This window comes from Callithrix jacchus, chromosome 5, assembly GCF_049354715.1.
Source record: "Callithrix jacchus isolate 240 chromosome 5, calJac240_pri, whole genome shotgun sequence".
NCBI classification, from domain to species: Eukaryota; Metazoa; Chordata; class Mammalia; order Primates; family Cebidae; genus Callithrix; species Callithrix jacchus.
The window spans coordinates 45,631,438-45,646,112 of NC_133506.1; the positions used below are offsets into that span (position 1 = coordinate 45,631,438).

The following is a 14,675-nucleotide window of genomic DNA, read 5'->3' on the forward strand; positions in this document are numbered from 1 at the left end:
GCCAAGATTGCACTACTGCACTCCAGCCTGGGCGACAGAGCGAGACTCTGTCTCAAAAAAAAATTTTTTTTAAAAAGTGTCAAAATGGCTAAGTAGGTAGGCAGCTTGGTAAGAGGATTCTGATTATTACATAGATTAAGTCTTAACATTACTGCTGATGTTTAAAGACTTCCATGGCATGACTAATTTCTTAAAAGTAGAAGAAGAAAAAGAACTATCGAATTTCTCACCACTGATGTTCATCTGGTAATTTCACTGGAACACTGTAAAAAAAAAAAGCCTCAAGTCAAGTGATCACACACACCTGAAGGGTCATTTAAAAGCCCCTAGCTAAGACCACACGTGGTGGCTCACACCTGTAATCCCAGCACTTTGGGAGGCTGAGGCAGGTGGATAACCTGAGGTCAGGAGTTTGAGATATGCCTGGCCAACATGGTGAAACCCTGTCTCTACTCAAAATACAAAAATTAGCTGGGTGTGGAAGCATACGCCTATAGTCCCAGCTACCAGGGAAGGCTGAGACAGGAGAATTGCTTGAACCTGGGAGGTGGAAGTTACAGTGAGCCGAGATTGTGCCACTGCACTCCAGCCTGGGGTGACAGAGTGAGACTTCATCTCAAAAAAACGAGCCCAAAGCTAGACTTAATAGAAAACAGAGTTTCTGTTTTTTTCTTTTTCCTTTTATTTTGTTCATAAGTGCTCCAGGGACCTGCTAAAAAGGTTTCAGCAAAGGAAATGTGCCTGAAGGAGCACTGCTGGAACATTCTGTGTTTGTGAGGAATATTGCTCTTAAGATTCATTATTTGATCATGAAACAAACACTTTCCACTTTGTTGATATGGCTCATGCTTTGTGGGGCCATTTGGCAGTGCTCATCAACATGTGAAATGGGCATGCTCAGACCAGCAGGCCCCCTTCTAGCAATTTCCTTCAGAGAGACACAAACTTGTGCACAAAATGTGAAGCATTGTCTGCAATAACAAAAATAACTAAAATCTAAACATCTATTTGGAAGGGACTATCTGAACATGGCATATTCATATAATCCGGAGACTTTGTAGCCTTCTCAAAGGCCAACGGATGATCCTCAGGCACACAGACACTGGGAAGGACTGGAGAACACAGCACCAGTAGAGACAGTGCATTGCAGCATATGTATAACCTATAAAAGCAGACATACACTTTCTCCCAATTCTCGGTGTATTTGTGTGCACACACGCTATTTCCTCCATTAGGCACAGCAGGCCCAGAGCCTAGAGATTACAAACTTTTCCAAGGTCAAATGTATACATACGAGATAACCCCAGTCTAATCGTTAAAAAAAAAAAAAAAAAGACAAATACCAATAGACAGCCATTCTACAAAATACCTGACCAGTACTACTCAAAACAGTCAAGGGCATCAAAAACAAGAAAAACCTGAGGAATGTTATTGCCACAAGGAGCCAGAGATATGATGACTAAGTGTAACATGGTATTGTGGGTGGGATTCTGGAACAAAAACCAGACCTAAGTGAAAACTAAGAACAGCTGAATAAAGTACGGACTTAATAATAATGTATCGATATTGGTTTATTGGTTGTGACAAATGGACCATACTAACATAAGATGCTAGTGACAGGGAAAGTGGTGGTGGGGTGTGGTACATGGGGAATTTCCTGTACTACCGTTAGAAAGTAAAATTGGTTTTAAAGATGTGTGATCTAGACTAGGCACTGTGGCTCACGCCTATAATCTCAGCACTCTGGGAGGCCAAGACAGGAGGACTGTGTGAGCCCAGGAGTTTGAGACCAGTCTGGGCAACAAAGTGAGACCTCATCTCTACAAAAAGTAAAAAAATTAGCCAGGTGTGGTGGTGCGCCTGTGGTCTTGGCTACTTGGGAGGCCGAAGCAGGAGGATTACTTGAGCCCAGGAAGTCAAGGCTGCAGTGAGCTGTGATTGTGTCACTACACACACACAAAAAAGTATGAGATATGAGAAAAGTATAAGGTATTAGTTACAAAAATATGCAAAGAAAATTACAAAATCTAAACATACAAAAAGGAAACATTAGGTCAACTAATCACCTGCTACTCAGTTCAAATCTTATGGAGTTATACACAAATTACATTTAATGTACAATGTGGGTACATGCTACCTTAGAATGCAGACCACAGCTACTGTTGGGGCAAAGAGTGGGGATATGGCAGTTAGGGATAAGTCAGGAAAAAAGACTTCACACTAGATTTTATAACAGAATTTAATATAAGATATTGGTTAAACAGGCATCAGTGGACTGAAAATGTAAAAAGGGAATCTAAGCTAACACAGAAGTTATCATGAAATGAAGCAGGATGGAAACTCCTAAGGGTGGGGAATGAAGGGGAAAAGTTGGAGTTTATCACCAGGCTTGGAGGCTAAGGAGAAGTCTGCAGAGTTGAACTCAGATCTCTGAGGAAGGAGTCTTGCATGGCTGCTGCTAGAACCTCCAAGGAGGGGAACTGGGGGGATGTAATGAGGCTGGTTTTGTGAATGTCCCCAAAAAGCTGGAGGCTAAAACCCACTGCTGATGCCAGGGTGGTACAGACAGAACAAACAGGCAAACAGGATGCAGCAAATCCCCTTTCCCTTCCCCATGCCTTTCAGGCTCTCTCTTGTGTCCCTGACTGGTGGAACCTTAAGAGGAAGCCAGCTGACAAAGGAAAGGTGTAGTGTGCAGAGTCGCAGTCCTGACATCCAAAGCACAGAGAGAAGCGGGTTTGGAGCTTCCTAACCAGCACGAGCAGGCATCTCTCTGCACAGCGAGGAGACACATTTACCCTTTGTACAGAGACTCTCCCTCTTCTCAACACTCATGGTATTTTCTGAGTGAGCACAGGGCTCATCTCTAGGCAATATTACATTTTCACTCCTCTAGTTAGGTTGTAGAATATTTGGGTGGCACTCAAATTGAATGGTCAAATTAACCACACGATTCTAATAAAAAGGAGAAGGAGGCATGTGCTACTTCACATTTGCTTGATGTTCCTTTAGGCTTCTCCCCAGTATGAGCCCCTCACCTTGGCAGCAAGAGCTGGTTCTGAGCTTCAGTGTTTCACATTCCCCCAACCAGCCTTGCCCCTGCCCCATGAGGGCACCTCTCTCCCAAATGCTAGGTTCTGACAGCCGGAGCTTCCTCTCCTGGTCTCCCAACCCCCAGGAGTGCTTACTGCTTCTGCAGCAGTATCTCTGTTTTCCCAGTGTGCCTTTTGTGATTTTTCAGTCCAACCAACGTCTATTTGATAAACTCCTAATTTTAAATTATCTCTGTTGCCTAGTATTGGATATAGATCCAAAGGAAATGAAATCAGTATCTCAAAGAGAAATGTGCACTTCTGTGCTCACTGCATTATTATTCACAATATCCAATATACGGAAACAACTTAAGTGTCCTAGAGAAAATATGGCATAAATCACACAACGAAATATTATTCAGCCATAAGGAAGAAATCCTGCCAGAGAATTGCTTGAAACTGGGAGGCGGAGGTTGCAGTGAGCTGAGATGGCACCACTGCACTCCAGCCCAGGTGACACTGCAAGACTCCATTGCAAAAAATAAATAAATAAAAAAAAATAAAACATAAATCCTGCCAGTCCTGACAACATGGATGAGCCTGAAGGACATTATGCTCAGTGACATAAGCCAGACACAGAAAGACAAAAGCTGTATGATCTCACTTACATGTGGAATCTAAAAGCAGAACTCACAGAAGCAGGGAACAGAACGGTGGTTGGTAGGGCCTGGCATGTAAGGGGAGACACTGCTCCAAGGGCACAAGCTTTCAGTTATGAGTAAGTTCTGGGAATCTAATGTAAAGCATGGTGACTATAGTTAATAATACCGGATTGTTCACTTGAAATTTGGTAAAAGAGTGGATCTTAAGTTTCCTTACCACAGACAGACACACAAGGTAGCTATGTGTGGTTACGGATGCACTGATTAATTTGGTTGTGGTAATCATTATACAGTGTATATGCAGATCAAATCATCACATTGTATACCTTGGATATATACAGTTTTTATTTATCAATTATACCTCAATAAAGCTGGGAAAAAAATTACCTGGTATGATTTCTCTTTTCCTAACTGACACAAAGAGTTAGAGTGGCACTAAGTTAACTTCTTATTCTACAAACTCTGTATTGTTGAAAAAAAAAATTTTTTTTTTTGAGACTCTGTCACCCAGGCTGGAGTGCAGTGGTATGATCTCAGTCCACTGAAACCTCTGTCTCCCAGGTTCAAGCGATTCTCCCTCCTCAGCCTCCCGAGTAGGTGGGACTACAGGAGCGTGCCACGACAATCAGCTAATTTTTGTATTTTTAGTAGAGATGGGGTTTCACCACGTTGGCCAGGCTGGTCTCGAACTCCTGACCTCAAGTGATTCACCTGTCTTGGTCTCCCAAAGTGCTGAGATTACAGGTGTGAATCACCACACCTGACCTTTTGTCACTGAAAATTTTTACAAGAATATATTCATTAATCAGTCATATAACTAAAAGCTTTAAAAAAAGAGGTCAATATGCACTCATATGGAAAGATGTCCACCATCTATTAAGTGAAAAAAATTAAGTTGTAAAACATTATGCATAGGAAGATCCCATTTTTCTTAAAAATAGATTTACATTTGCATACCCACAGCAAAAGTGGGTAGAAACACACCACACACCGACTTAACAGTTTTCATTCGATGGTTAACACAATGAATCAAAGAAAGAATCACTTGTCTTTTACTTCATACATCCCCGTAATTATGTTCGGTTCCTCTGAAGCATGGGTACCAGTACTCAGGGTAAGTAAGTGAATAAACACACATCCAGGCTCTAACCCACACATAAAACACTATTTTGGCCGGGCACAGTAGCTCATGCTTGTAATCTCAGCACTTTGGGAGGCCAAGGTGGGCAGATCACCTGCAGTCAGGAGTTCGAGACCAGTCTGGCCAACATGGTAAAACCTCATCTCTACTAAAAATACAAAAAATTAGCCAGGCATGGTGGCACACATCTGTAATCCCAGCTACTCGGAAGGCTGAGGCAGGAGAATGGCTTGAATCTGGGAGATGGAGGTTGTAGTGAACCCAGTTTAGGCCACTGTACTCCAGCCTAGGCAACAGAGCAAGACTCTATCTCAAAAAAGAAAAAACGCTATTTTGGAGAACCCCAGAGGCACAACAGTGCTTCTCAACCAGGGCAATTTTTGGCCCTCTGCTGGGAAGAGGAAGGATCAAGCATTGTCTGGACACATTCATGGTTGTTGCAATGGAGGCAGGGGGTACTGCTGGCATCTAGTGAGTAGAGGCCAGGGATGCTGCGAAACAGCCTCCAATGCACAGGCACAGCACCCCCATGACAAGGAGAAAAGGCAGCCTGATATGCCAAGGTTGAGAAACCCTGCTCTATATAACTTGACTGTTGTTAGGACTTCTGTGGTCAAAGTAGAAATACTCCACGTCTAACGCTGTGGACGGCCAGACATTTGCCAGAACTGTACAAGGAGTAGTTGGATCAGAGCTTTGTTTTTAGGCTTAGAGGATTTGCTTTTTTTTTTTTTTTTTTTGAGACGGAGTTTCGCTGTTGTTACCCAGACTGGAGTGCAATGGCGCGATCTCGGCTCACCGCAACCTCTGCCTCCTGGGTTCAAGCAATTCTCCTGCCTCAGCCTCCTGAGTAGCTGGGACTACAGGCGTGCACCACCACGCCCAGCTAATTTTTGTATTTTTAGTAGAGATGGTGTTTCACCTTGTTGACCAGGATGGTCTTGATCTCTTGACCTCGTGATCCACCCACCTCCGCCTCCCAAAGTGCTGGGATTATAGGCGTGAGCCGCCACGCCCAACCTTGCTTTTCTTAAAAAAAAAAAAAAAAAAAAAAAAAAAAAAAAGTGGGGGCACTATTCAAACAGCACAAAACATTCAAAGGGTACAGAAGGGTATATGGTAAAAAGTAGTTTCCTTTCCACTCCAGCCCTAAACCAGCCAGCTCCCTTCTGAAGAAGGCAACCACTGTGAGCAGCTTCTTCACCGTTCCTCCAAAGGTATTCTAAGCGCACAGCACAAGGGTATGGATGACCTCTTCCTCTGCCCACTGCCCCCGACTCCAACTGGCAGCATGCTGTCTACTGCTTTGTAATTTACTTTTGCACAATGTCATGGAGATCATTCCATTCCAGCACACATACATCTGTCTCATTGTTCGACAGCTAAACAGGACATAATATGGTGTACTCAAAGACAGTAATGTTGTTTCCAATATTCTGCTGCAGGAAATAATTTTGTACACTGCCTTTGGGCAACACATTCAAGAGAAACTGCAAAGTAAGTTCCTAGAAGAAATCCTGGATCATGTGGTACAAACCTTTGAAATTTTGATGGAAAATTTTGAGTAAAATAATAACAAACATATAATATGGAGATGAGTTACTCAAGTGCTCTATTTAGATACTTTAATAACTATGGATATTCCAGTTACACAGCATATAGCTCATATGCTAATCATAAAAGGAAGCATCTACAAGCAGATAGTTCCTTTTATGACTTACTTTTTAACCTTGGGGAACCAAGATAATAAAAACTACAGAGATCAAAAGATAGTAACAAGAAAAGAAAAGAAAAAAAAGATAGTAACAAGTGTTGGTGGGAATGTGGAGAAACAGGAATTCTCACGCATTGCTAGCAGAAATGTAAAATGGTGCAGTCACTTTAGGAAACAGTTTGGCATTTCCTCAAAATGTTCAGCACTGTTACCGTATGATCTAGCAATTCCACTCCTAGGTATATACCCAGGAGAACTGAAAATATGTATGTCTGTCCAGGCGCAGTGGCTCATGTCTTTTATCCCAGTACTTGAGGAGACCAAGGTGGGTGAATCATGAGGTCAGGAGTTCAAGACCAGCCTGGCCAAGATGGTAAAACCCCGCCTCTACTAGAAATGCAAAAATTAGCTGGACGTGGTGGCGGGTGCCTATAATCCAAGCTACTCAGGAGGCTGAGGCAGAGAATTGCTTGAACCTGGGAGGCAGCGGTTGCAGTAAGCCGAGATCATGCCACTGCATTCCAGCTTGGGCAACAACAGAGTGAGACTCCGTCACTAAACAAACAAACAAAAAAACAAAAACATATGTCCATCTTCAAAGGAAGACAAATTAGGTAGCCAAAAACAAAAAACTATGTCCATCCCATTCCAGCAGGTGTAGCTAAGAAAGAAAAAGAAAACATGGCCGGGCACGGTGGCTCACGCCTGTAATCCCAGCACTTTGGAGGCCGAGGTGGGTGGATTGCAAGGTCAAGAGATTGAGACCATCTTGGCCAACATGGTGAAACCTGTCTCTACTAAAAATACAAAAATTAGCTGTGCATAGTGGCATGCACCTGTAGTCCCAGCTACTGGGGAGGCTGAGGCAGGAGAATTGCTTGAACCCAGGAGATGGAGGTTGCAGTGAGCCAAGATCGCACCACTGCACTCCAGCCTGACCATCACGCATACACACACACACACACACACAAAAATATATATTCACATACAAACCTCTAAATAAATGTCCCTAGCAAGCATTATATTTAATAGCCAAAAGGTAGAAGCAACCCAAATGTTCATCAACTAACAAATGGAAAAACAAAATATGGTATATCTGTATAATGGAATATTATTCAGCCATAAGAAGAATAAAGTATTGATAGATGCTATAATACTCTTGAACCTTGAAAAAATCATGCTGAGTAAAGGAAGCCAGTCACAAAAGGCCACATACTATAGTATTCCATTCATAATAAACATTCAGAAAAGGCAAATTCATTGAGCTAGAAAGTAGATTGATGACTGTCAAAGATGGGAAGTGAGGGTTGAGGGAGGGAGAAGGGGGAGTGCTACCAACGAGTATGAGGTTTTTGTTTGTTTGTTTGTTTTAAGACAGAGTCTTGCTCTGTTGCCTAGGCTGGAGTGCAGTGGCACGATCTTGGCTCACTGCAACCTCTGCCTACCAGGTTCAAGCAATTCTCCTGCCTCAGCCTCCCAAGTAGCTGGGACTACAGGCACCCGCCACCATGCCCAGCTAATTTCTATACTTTTAGTAGAGATGGGGTTTCACCATAATGGCCAGGCTGGTCTCGAACTCCTGACCTTATAATCCACTCACCTTGGCCTCCCAAAGTGCTGGGATTCCAGGTGTGAGCCACAGTGCTCGGCCCAGGGGATTCTTTTAGAGGTGATGAAAATGTTCTGAAATTAGTGACGGTTGCCCAACTCTGAATATGATAAGACCACTGAATTGTACATTTAAACAGGTGAATTCTATCCCAATAAAGCTGTTACTAAAAATAAATATATGGAAAACACCTGGCATACCATAGCTACTCATTACAACTTCCAAAGCCTCTTTTGGAAAGAGATAAACTAAAACTCAGGGTAACCTAAGCTGTTTTAGATGGATAGAATATTTTCAACAGAACTTACTGGTTCATTATTTTGTGTGTTTTTTTGAAAGTGTACAATTCAGTAGTATTTAGTGTATCACAATTGGTATATTGGTTCGATTCTCAACATTTTAGAACCTGTAAATCAGTAAGTTGATTAACAAATCTATTGAATACCCCATTTGGAGTCATTTCTAGGGATTCTGGGAAGTAAGGAGGGAAGCACAGTCCTCATCCTCAAGAAACCCAGATGATTCTTAGGAAGAAGACATGCGGCGAAGAAGTCAGCATATAATGGACCTTCAGAGACAGCAAAGAAAATGATCTCCATGGAGAAACAGGATTTCTAGACTAGGTTTTCCCCAGTATTTAACAGACAGGAGATTCTGGTTTTCATAGGAAGAAAAGGATAAAGAAGTGAGTAAAAACAGATTGAATGTATATATTTTTAAAACTCCACAAAACTATAGGGTCACAAAATGACTCAAGAAGCAATATTAAATGGCAAAGTCAATCATTCACCATGAGTGTTGATGACTGTCTGAGATGAACATTAGCGTCCTAACACTTAATGAACAAGTTACTCGTCCCTGTTCCAGCTGGGGCCACGCCCTACATGTCTTTCTAGTCCCACAGTCCTAGTGCAGAGTCTTGCACATAATCAAAAGAATGAATGAATGTTGTCATCATCCTTAACCACAAGCAGACACAGGACAGGTCTTGCTACATCCAGGCAGAAGCTCTTGCTGCTTCTCTGAAGTGTGTGTCACAGTATGGAAATCAATTTCTTGACTTCCTACATCAAGTTGCTACTTGATTAGTATCTTCTATAATGGTAACAAATGAAAACTCAAAATGTAAACAAAAGGGAGACACCATGGCACCGTGGTTAAGAGCACAGCTCTGGAGTCAGACAGATCTGGTTTTGGGGTTACCAGCTATGTGACTTTGGGCAAGAGACTTCATTCCTCTGAGTCTGTCTCCTTATCTGTAAAATGGAATGCAATTACACAAAAGCAACACCTAACAATAGGGTCTTGTGAGAATTAAGTGACACTTGTTGGGGGTTTACTATGCGTCCTCAAAAAACAGTTGGCATTATGAAGACTGGGAACTCTCAGAAATCAGGAAGTTCTAAAAGAGGTCACTTTTCCCCATCCTCATTGTTTTGGTCTTCTTTGCAAAGGCCTCTGGGTCTAGCAGTGCCTGGAACAGACCAGGAGCTGACAGGCTGGCAATGGGCCTTCGCTGAATGACCCAAGGAATTAGGCTACAGGTGCCCGGCAGACCTGGGAGACAGCAAATAAAAACCATCCGTGGGAAGGCTTTCCAGAGTTCATTTGGAGATCGGCTTGAGGAACACTGGCTATACCTAGGACCTAGTTATTTGGTTAGCCCAGAGATTATTCTGAATGACATCTGAGGGTGCAATGACCTCACATCTCACTGTCTACATTGTCATATAAATTCACACTATGAGTCTAAACAGGTTTTGCTTACCATTTAGAGGGGTTAAACAGCATCAGAGGAGGTTCAAATATATAAACTGAAACTGGTCAAAAAAGAATAGCCACATTTCAGAAAATATACCATTGGTGAGCTTTTTTCCGTGACAAGGCTAATATTTTTTAAAAGGAGGCACAGTGAATTTAAGACATTGACATTTATAGCCGTAGCTCGACGCTTACTCTTGGAGGCCCAATTATCATCCCTGTCCATCTTGTAAGTGTCATGTCTTCGTCATCTTCTAGACCCCAGCTAACTGTGCCATCTCCTACTCCTTTCTGGCCTTCTTCGAGTTCTTCCAACAGTCGGAAATTGCGAGGGACTTTTACTCCTAAAATAAATGGAAAGAAATTCAAGATACCAGCAACTCCAGGGGAACTTGTAAGCCCAGAGCTAGCTGCTTATTATCACTCTCTGGGAATAAAGATGCTAACATGCAAAAAAAAATCATGGAAAGTTATCACACCTCTAACTTGCCACTTATAAAGTTATCAGTATTAACCAGCACAACCAGAGGGAAGGAGCACATGGTTCTGTGACAGATGAAGTGACCAGGGCTAGACAACCAAACTTAGAAACCCACTCCCACCCCTTGGACAAAACTCATAAGGGGCTTACATGTCTAAATGTCGATGAATTGGTATCAACCGGTTTGAGATGAAAACCATCAACATCCAGTGCTAACAAAAGCCCCCTTCGAGACAAGTGGCTAAGAGTATGATTATTTGCTGGCATGCCTCTCAAACAGCCTTTAGGAGGAAGAGTCGCCACGGATATGGCGAATAAAAATGGTATCCTCTTAATCAACTAAGAATCAACTGAAGGCACCAAGGATAAAATTTTCTATTGTTTTTCAATTATTTAAGTGATAGTTTATCTCCTAACTTACAAAAAAGCTAAAAGGGAGTAGCTGGTTCTCTGATTGGTTTCCAAAAATCCCAAAGGCTGGCAAGTAGCTCTTGAAAAGCAACGCATGAAAACATCTCATGGGTTCAAGCCACAGTCCCGGGTTCAGTCTGAGGCTTGAGCCATTTCTAGGCATCTTCCAGAACAGAACCTAGGTACTGGGGCCAGACAAGGGATGGGGGTATGGGAGGGGAGAGAGATGAACTTTCTTCCTGTGCTTGGGGAACAAGTCATCTCACCTAGGGTTGCTCTTCCAACCAATCCTGCCTGTCTCTCCTTCCTCCCCCATTTTCCTCAGCATATGCACTATTTTCTCTAGAAAAAACTCAGGATCCAGTCGAGTTTCAAGCTCTCTGCCTTAAAATGCTGAGTTCTCAATTGGCCAGACTCTCAGAGACAAATAGGACTAACATGTGACTGTGAAGAGAGGCTCACTAAAGGGACCCCAGATTGTGGGAGGTGTTGCCACTATACATATTTCCCCAAGTGTAGGACACATGCCATTAATTCCATTGGAATAAACATTTGAGCACCTATTATATATCAGATACTCTTCTAAGCACTGGAGAACAAGCAGTGAAATAAACAAAAATGCTTGCCCTCATGCAGCTTATATTCTAGTTGGAGACATATAGTGGACAAAAATCAATATGTAAATTATATAGTATGACAGATCCTGGTGTTCTGGAGCAGGGAGTAATAGGGGAGGGACTGTACTTTTAAATGGAGGGATCAAGAAAAAGTGCAATCAGGTGTCATAACTAAAGACCTGAAGAAGGTGAGAGGGCATGATTTATGGATAGCTGAGGGGAAACTCTTTGAGACAGAGTGAATAGCAAGTGCAAAGGCCCTAAAACAGAAAGAAGCTTGCTTAGGGTGTCAAAGGACAGCAAGGAGGCCAATTTAGCTCACATCAAGTGAGGAAGATGAGCAAGCAAGAGGAGATTAAGGATGCCAACTGCTACTGAGTGACGTGATCTGACTTGCTTTTAATAGGATCCCTCCGACTGCTGTGTGAGGAAGTGTGAAGGGAGCAAGGGCAGAAGCAGCTAAGAGGCTGCTGCAGTAACTCAACAAAAGATAATACCGCTTGGACCAGGGTGATAGCAGGAAAGGGTGAGGAACAGCGTAATTCTAGGCATTTTAGAGGTTTGAGCTGTCAAGATCTGCTATCAGGTTGCCTGTGAGGTGTAAGAGAGAAGAGTCAATTACAGCTCCCGGGTTTTTGGTCTCAGCAACTGAAGGACAGAGTTGATTAGACAACTTTAGGTGGTATGTAAGTGAACACTTCATTTTATAGTCATGTATGTTTAAGAATAACTTATTTAGGGCAAGTAATATACTAACTTCCCATTTATAATAATGGTAAAAGTTTCCTTTTAAAATAAATGTAAGCAACCAGGCGCAGTGGCTCGCGCCTGTAATCCCAGCACTTTGGGAGGCTGAGGCGGGCAAATCAGGAGGTCAGGAATTCAAGATCATCCTGGCTAACAAGGTGAAACCCCGTCTCTACCAAAAATACAAAAAATTAGCCAAGCTTGGTGGCAGGTATCTGTAGTTCCAGCTACTCGGGAGACTGAGGCAGGAGAATTGCTTGAACCTGGGAGGCAGAGGTTGCAGTGAGCCAAGATCATGCCACTGCACTCCAGCCTGGGCGACAGAGCAAGGCTCTGTCTCAAAAAAAGAAAAAGAAAATAAATGTAAGCAAGAGAGTCAGTTGACTGCAAGAAAAATATTAAATAGTACTACATGTGGCATTTGAAAGGAAACAGCAAAAACCTGCAAGCATACTTGAATTGCTTGTTTGGAAAATACTGGCATTTCCATCTGCAGAGTAGCCAACTGGATTATTCAATTATGCTGGATTAAGTCTCCTCTAGCAAACATGAAACTGAAAGATAGTGGTGGATTATAGGCAAAAAGCCAGACAACACAATTATTACTCAAAAGAGTTCAATCTAAATATTTAATAATCCTAATGAGGCTGGGGGGAAAAGTCCCTGTGCATTACTACTGGCTAATTTATAAGCCTGCACTAAATAAAAAGGAAGATCAAGCGCACAGAATCATATTGTTAGGGAGGCTGATGACTGATGGTGTTATGGGCTGTCATAGATGGTGTTATGGGCTGAACTGTATCCCCCTCAAATTTATATATTGCAGTCCTAATTCCCAGTACCTCACAATGTGACAAAACCTGCTGACATCCTGTCCTGGACTTCTAGTTTCCAGAGCTGTGAGAAATTTGTTTAAGCCCCCCACCCAGTCTATAGTATTTTGTCATGACAGCACTAGCAAACTCATACAGATGATAAGTGACATCTTAAGAAATGTATTAGAATTGGTAAGGATACAGAGCCTCTGTCTTCCTCTATCTCTCTGGACATGCACATAGTTTACTATGGCATGTTTTCCAACCGCAATGCTCTATTCCTATGCATTCCTATATATATATATATATATATATATATTTTTTTTTTTTTTTTTTTTTTTTTTTTCTTTTTCTTTTTCTTTTTTTGAGACAGAGTCTCACTCTATCGCCCAGGCTGGAGTGCAGTGATGCGATCTCAGGTCACCGAAACCTCTGCCTCCTGGCAGAGCCACCGCACTTGGCCAGTGATGATTTTAAAGCCCACTCTTGGCTTCCCATTGCACCCCCAAACTTGTCACCTGGCCAACAGAGCCCCACCTGCTTTGCCAACACCATTTTGTGCCACTCTGCCTTGCTCCCCTATCCTCCTCCAGCTACCAGTCCTTCTCTAAGTTTCTGAGGAGACATTCCTACTTCCTGCCTTTGCATTTGCTAGTCCCTCACCCTAGAATTCTTTGTCCCAGAGCTGTGAATGGCTGACTGGTTCCCTTACTGTCCATCCCCTTATCTTGCTTTATTTTTCTTCATAGCACTCACTGCCACTTGGCATTGTAAATATATTCATTTCTACTTTATTGGTTGTTTACTGTCTGTCATCCTGTCTGAACTTAAGCTCCATGAGAGTAAAACTTCATCTGTTTTGTTCACTGCCAACTCTCCAATGCCTCAAGGTGCTTTGTCCTCTAGAGTAAGCACTCAAATACTTATTGAAAGAATGAATGAGTCTGGGAGCAGTGGTTGAGAGGAGATGGTAAAAATGCCCAGATGTTGGACAGATTTGGATATGGGTTGGCTATGGGGCATAAGGGAAAGACTTGTCATGACTCCAAGATTTGGCCAGAGCAGTATTTGTGCCATATACTGAGCTTGAGGAGTGGGTAGTTTTTGTTTTTTGAGGAAGAATGCAAGGGGATTCTGTCTTGGAGGTGTTTTAAATGTGAGAGGCCTATTAGGCATCTAAATGGAGATGTCTAAGAGGCACTTGATTAGGAATATAAATTGGAGAGTTGTTGGCTTACTCAGAGCCTTGGTCTGGGTAAAACTGCTAGGCTGGGCGCGGTGCTCACGCCTATAATCCCAGCACTTTGGGAGGCCAAGGTAGGTGGATCACAAGGTCAAGAGATCAAGACCATCCTAGTCAACATGGTGAAACCCTGTCTCTACTAAAAATAAAAAAAAATTAGCCGGGCATGGTGGCACGTGCCTGTAATCCCAGCTACTCAGGAGGCTGAGGCAGGAGAATTGCCTGAACCCAAGAGGCAGAGGTTGCAGTGAGCCGAGATCACGCCATTGCACTCCAGCCTGGATAACAAGAGCAAAACTCCATCTTAAAAAAAAAGTGCTTGGAGAATGGAGCAGACAGAAGACCTCAAAAGTGGACTGTGCCCTGAGGCCTGGCCGCCAGAGTCTGGAGGTCCAGGAGGTGAGGCAGAGCAGCCAGTGAGAAGAGAAGCGGAGGCTCAGGG

At 42.8% G+C, this 14,675-nt stretch overlaps 1 protein-coding gene across 11 annotated transcripts in view; it reads right to left on the reverse strand.

Moving 5' to 3' along the window:
* UBE2V1 (ubiquitin conjugating enzyme E2 V1) overlaps nucleotides 1-14,675 on the reverse strand; it is a 42,156-nt gene that overhangs the window by 5,264 nt on the left and 22,217 nt on the right. For 7 of the 11 annotated variants that reach the window (XM_078370933.1, XM_078370932.1, XM_035297863.3 and 4 more), the window contains 1 exon segment: nucleotides 10,115-10,263. The exons of 3 other annotated variants lie outside the window; for them this stretch is intronic. In XM_078370933.1, coding sequence (XP_078227059.1) covers nucleotides 10,115-10,263 — 149 coding nt within the window. 11 annotated transcript variants of the gene reach the window in all.